At 36.5% G+C, this 6,466-nt stretch overlaps 1 protein-coding gene across 1 annotated transcript; it reads left to right on the top strand.

Annotated features, from left to right (window-relative positions):
* The first annotated feature begins 5,193 nt into the window (after nt 1-5,193).
* LOC147619534 (17.9 kDa class II heat shock protein-like) lies at nt 5,194-6,093 on the top strand. Its single transcript, XM_086773558.1, has 2 exons — nt 5,194-5,592; nt 5,706-6,093. Exons 1-2 carry the CDS (start codon nt 5,362-5,364, stop codon nt 5,949-5,951), a joined length of 477 nt encoding a protein of 158 aa, XP_086629684.1. The 5' UTR covers nt 5,194-5,361; the 3' UTR covers nt 5,952-6,093.
* Nucleotides 6,094-6,466: the final 373 nt, after the last annotated feature.

Here is a 6,466-nt window from a genome sequence, read left to right as displayed (position 1 = left end):
TTTATGTATATTGATGATTCAATCCATTATGGATGAATGATCCAATTAGAGATCATTTTAATTATTTCCTTAATGATAAGCTTTATCCCTTAGAAAAATTGAGATTTATCAGTCATAGCAGCGGAGCTATGGTAAAATTTTTATAAAAAATATGCATAAAATAATTTCATTCAAAGCATAAAAAGAGGACTTCCTACCATATTCTAGGAATTATCATCCTAGATTAATTGAAAGATATTCATTGTAATCATAGAGAAATTGATTTTTATATTATGCATAATTGATTTTCATGCATAGAAGTATGCATAAAAGATAAATTTTTTATATTAAAAGTGTTACTTTTATCATTTTTAATTTTCATGTCTAGAAGTATGCATAAAGGAAAAAAATTTATATTAAAAGTGTTATTTTTACCATTTTTATTTCATGCATAGAAGTATGCATAATGGTTAAATTTTTATATCAAAAGTGTTACTTTTACCATTTTTATTTTCATGCATAGAAGTATGCATAATGGATAAATTTTTATATCAAAAGTGTTACTTTTATCATTTTTATTTCATGCATAGAAGTATACATAATGGATAAATTTTTATATCAAAAGTGTTACTTTTATCATATTTGAATTTCATGCATAAAGGTATGCATAAAAGTTGATTATTTTATTATAAAAGTGTGTCTTTTATTATATTGAATTTCATGCATAGAGGTATACATAAAGGTTGATTATTTTATTATAAAAGTGTGACTTTTATCATAATTGAATTTCATGCATAGAGGTATGCATAAAAAGTTGATTATTTTATTGTAAGAGTGTTACTTTTATCATATTGGATTTCATGCATAGAGGTATGCATACAAGATATTCTTTTTATACTAAAAGTGTGATTTTTTTCATAAATGGATTTTATGCATAACTTAGATGCATAAGAGAAATTCTTTTATTCTAAAAGTGTAATTCCTACTAAATTGAATTTATGCATAAGAAGATGCATAAAAATTTGATTTTTAATTCAAAAGTGTCATTCTCATCTAAATTGAATTTATGCATAGGAAGATGCATAAAAGATTGAATTTTAATTCAAAAGTGTCATTTTTATTTAAAATGAATTTATGCATAGGAAGATGCATAAAAGATTGATTTACTTCGGAAGTATTAATCTCCTTAAATGGAATTTATGGATAAGTAAATGTGTAAAGAAATCTTATATCAAATATAAGAATTCTCTTGTATTCTATAAATAGATATGAGATGTGATAGGATGTGATAAGAGGTGTATAAGAGGTGATAAGATGAATTAAGATGTGATAAGATGTGTATGGGATGAGGTAAGAAGTGTATGTGATAGGATAAGATGTATATGGGTTGTGATAGGGCAAGAATGGATGTGATGTAAAAGATTAGATGTGAAGGCATATGGGGTTATATGAATGGGAATGTGAAAATGGATGTATGTATGTGGATGTGTGGATGTGGAGATGGGAGTATGGATGTATGAATGTGAAAATGGATGTATGCATGAAGATGTATATGCATAGATGTGAATGTGGATGTAGATGTGGATGTATAGATGTGAATGGGAATGTGGATGTGAATGTGGATGTAGATGTGGATGTATGGATGTGAATGGGAATGTGGATGTGGATGTATGTATGTATGTATGTGGATGTATGTATGTATGTGGATGTAGATGTGGATGTATAGATGTGAATGGGAATGTGGATATGGATGTATGTGAATGTGGATGTAGATGTGGATGTATAGATGTGAATGGGAATGTGGATGTGGATGTATGAATGAGGACGTGATAATGGATGTATGCATGTAAATGTGGATATATGGATATGAATGTGGATGTGGATGTATGAATGAGGACGTGATAATGGATGTATGCATGTAAATGTGGATATATGGATGTGAATATGAATGTGGATGTGGATGTGGATGTGGATGTATGGATGTCGATATGGATGTGTATGTATGAATGTAGATATGGGATATGGATGTATAAATGAGGATGTGAAAATGGAGGTATACATGTAGATATGGATGTATGGATGTAAATGTGGATGTATGGATGTGAATGTGGATATGGATGTGGATGTATGGATGTGGATATGGATGTGTATGTATGAATGTGGATATGGGATGTGGATGTATAAATGAGGATGTGAAAATGGATGTATGCATGTAAATGTGGATGTACGGATGTGAATGTGAATGTGTATGTGAATTAATGTGTCGTCGATATGAGGAAATGGATGAGAATGAGTACACATTGAATGGAATGTGGAATAAGTAATGTGGACTAAGGAGGGATAATGTGGAAAGACGAGAGTTCGATTTAGAAACTCTATTTTGTGACTGTTTGTAAATGACTGTTTTATGTCAAGAATGCTGGGGAAGCATTTTGACCATCTTGTGGATTAAGGTCATGAAGACCTAACTGTTAAAGTTGCAACTGCTGACGGAGAGTCAATGGAGGACGTCTCGCGTAGCAAGGTCGACCGAGGTCTTGACCAGCCTCGGTTCGATTTAAATGGTGAGCTTCCGGTACGGTGGATGAGGGACCAAGGAAGCGGCCTATGAGTGAAGCGCTAGGTCACCTGCGAAGGATCCTAGAGGGTGCTGACCATACGGTGCTCGGGCTCTGGGTCGCCCAGGATACCCACGCGTGTGTCGAGGAAGATATTGGAACAAGGAGTAAGAGTTGTTTTGTGAAACCGGGCATGGATCTGATTGATTGACCTTGCTGGTCTTCAATGGATGAGTCCATGGCTCTTTATATGGATCTGTTGGTTGATCTTGCTGATCTTCAACGAGAGTCCATCTTGATTTTTATAAGTGATTATATTGCCGAGTATTATGGGCTAGGAACTATTGAAAAGGCCCCTGTGTGGACAGGTGGTGAGCGTTCTAGTTGCCAATGATGCCATAGATACTCTGATGAAGGAATGATGGAAAATTATGAATCAACCGGATAAATTGGAAGATTGTGATCAGTGGTACTATGGTTTCATTAAAGGATTGTTTTTCTTAACTGATACTAAGAAAAAGGCAATTTCATATTGGGTGTGTAAGTGGTGTGGCTAGTTTTATGTTTGCATGAACTTCCGGCTAGGGGGCCTTGGAACTCTTTTCCTTGGTACCCGGGACAAAACCTAACCAAATTCCAAATTGGATCCCATCACTACAGTGGTTGGGCGGTTGGCTAACCCATGGGATCGGATGGGGTTAGGCTGGACTGATGGATCCGTAAATCAAGATTTAATTTCTATTATTACGATAAATGAAGTAAATCCCGGATAGAAATTGTTCTATGGATAGGAATCAACGGCTGTGCCTCTTGATGGGGAAAAAAGCGTTGATCCCAGTGATCCAAGTGCAAGTTTCTTCCTTGAATTGACCAAGTACCGTTAAAGGTGCAGTCAGATCAGTTGATCCGTAATGATCTTGACTACGTTAGAGTAAAGAGTTATCCTGGTGGAATCGCCCATACTTTTCGGGTAAAGGAAGTTTTTCCGGTTTCGGTTTTGGACAAACCGACGGATTAGTCTCTTGTCCGGATATCCGTGGGCGAGGCCCCGAGTGTGAGACCCCTACCCGCGCATGATGTGTTACTTTCGCTGCCAGTATCCTGAATCCGTTGCTCGGTGGGAACAGGGATCTCACAGTATGTATGTATGTATGTCTGTATGTATATATATATATGTATGTATGTATGTATGTATGTATGTATGTATATAAATAATATACATACATACATACATACATACATACATACATACATATATATATATATATATATATATATATATAATGTGTTTGTGTGTGTGTGTGTTTTTTATGATAAATATGTTGATTTTTATTTAAAATAATTAAATAATTATATATATATATATATTTATATGTATTACAGTATTCTCTCTCTCTCTCTCTCTCTCTCTCTCTCTCCTAGATAGATATATATACCATATACTCTGTATATAATACAATATGATATATATGTGTGTGTGTGTATGTATGCATATGTGTGTGTGTGTGTATGTATGCATATGTATATGTATGTATGTATGTATATATGTATGTATGTATGTATGTATGTATAGGAGAATTTCACATTTTTGAACTTAACGCACCACACACACACATGCATACAAAAAAAACACATACACACACTCGTATGCACGTGCACATACACAATATGCACACTTACATGCACACTTACTTAACCTCACACATACACATACATGCATATAAACTTACATATATATACACGTACACACAGTGAAATACATGCATACACTTACTTAACCTCACGCACACACAGTGAAATACATGCACACACAGTGAAATACATGCATACACTTACATGCACACTTACTTAACCTCACACATACACATACATGCATATAAACTTACATATATATACACGCACACACAGTGAAATACACAAATACAGATGCACACACATCGATTAGATGCACATGCACACACACAGTGAAATACACAAATACAGATGCACACACATTGATTAGATGCACATGCACACACACATTTGTTGTACATGCACACAATCTCACAATATGCACATGCACGTGCACACACATAGACACAAAAATGTCCACATACAAGATTTTGCATGCCCGCACACATATACATTCGCATATGCGCACACGTTCATATATATATATATATATATATATATATATATATATAGATAATGTGTTTGTGTGTGTTTTTTTATGATAAATATGTTGATTTTTATTTAAAATAATTAAAAAATAAAAAATAAAAAATACATGTATTACAATATTCTCTCTCTCTCTCTCTCTCTCTCTCTCTCTCTCTCTCTCTATACCCAAGTTCAAGTCCCACCATTGGTCATATATGTACCAGTTAACAATTGACCTTCCGAAGGGTCTCGCCCACTCGTGTTATACAATTTAAGGTACATGCTTCACTAGAATTTTTTCATTTACATTAGTTTAATGACGAAATAGCATGGAATTTTTTATAAATTTTTTGGTTTTTGAAATTAAATCTTGGAATGTGTAGATAAGTCTAGAGGCCAAATTCTATTAAGTAATGCATAAGTTACGAGTTGATCAAGCTATCCATATAATCAATAAAAGAGACCTCTCTGCTCACATTGCATAGGAACATCCTAGAAGGTACGGGAATGTGAGGAGAAGCTTCAAGAGAAAAAGAAAAGCTTCGCAACTCAGCTGTTTCAAATACCCCCCTTCTTCGAGAACGCCACCAGCATACACCATTTCCCTTTGCAACATTATCTACACAGCGATTCCTGAACACGCCATCTCTGCAGGAGCTTTCTCTTCCGCTTTCTCTCGCGAGACATGGAGTTTGTCATCACCGGCGACCCCTTGCTTAATCTGCTGCAGCAACACTTCATGAGCCGGGATGATGAAGGGCACAATGGCCACAACAACAACATCGAACTCTCCCCTGCCAAAGCCTACCTGCGTGAGCGCAATGCCATGGCCAGCACTGCTGTAGATGTCAAGGAGTACCCCGCCTCATATGTCTTCATCGCAGATATGCCCGGCCTCAAGTCCTCCGACATCAAGGTAAGGCTCCATAACCCGAAACGCGTCTAAAACCCTGAACTGTGTGATTTGAAACCCTAACTGCGCCATGCCTGGATACTCTGATTGACGTTGTGGCTTTGTGCGATTCCCAGGTGACTGTGGAGAATGGGAATGTGCTGCTGCTGTCCGGGGAGCGCAAGAAGGAAGATGAGGCGGATTCCAAAGTGAAGTATTTGTCCATGGAGCGAAGGGCGCTCAAGTTCATGAGGAAGTTCACCCTGTCGAGCGACGCAGATGTGGAACACATCGAAGCAGCCTGCCAGGATGGGGTTCTCACCGTCACGGTACCAAAGGTTCCACCGCCTGCCCCCAAGGTCATCTCTGTCGATGTTAGTTAAAATAAGCACCTCACAATAAGACCGCCTACTGCCTCGACTCAGAGAACGGCAGAACCTTCGTCATATAATGCAGCCCTACATCACATCTCTTTCCTTTAGTGTGTGCTTTCAAGCATAAGCTTATCATCACCAGACTACTTCGTATGCTTCACTCATCGGTACAGATACCTATTTCATGTATACATGAAGACTACCATCAAGCTTAATATAAGGAGCTCGGATATTCTGTTGCCGATGGGTGTACGACGAAGAGTAGTACCACATTTAATGTTACTAACAATAATAACCGCTCTAACATGCAACTTCATGTTTAGGAGGAAAGCTAATTTAGCATCTGCTTAAAAACCACCACTGTACATGTAATCACTCACGAACAAGGAGGGAAAAAAGCCATCACAAATGAGTCTTTTTTTATGTATAATTTACGAGAAAAGCTAATTTTAGCATATCTGCTTAAAAGCAACCATAATAGGCATTGTGTTTTGCCAACTATTATCTATGTACATTTGTTTAAC

The sequence above is a fragment of the Cibotium barometz genome, chromosome 33 (assembly GCF_041138505.1).
Source record: "Cibotium barometz isolate CiBa-2024 chromosome 33, ASM4113850v1, whole genome shotgun sequence".
In the NCBI taxonomy this organism is placed as follows: Eukaryota; Viridiplantae; Streptophyta; class Polypodiopsida; order Cyatheales; family Cibotiaceae; genus Cibotium; species Cibotium barometz.
The sequence above is the reverse complement of the archived record's forward strand: the minus strand, read 5'-3'. Positions and strand labels throughout refer to the sequence as shown.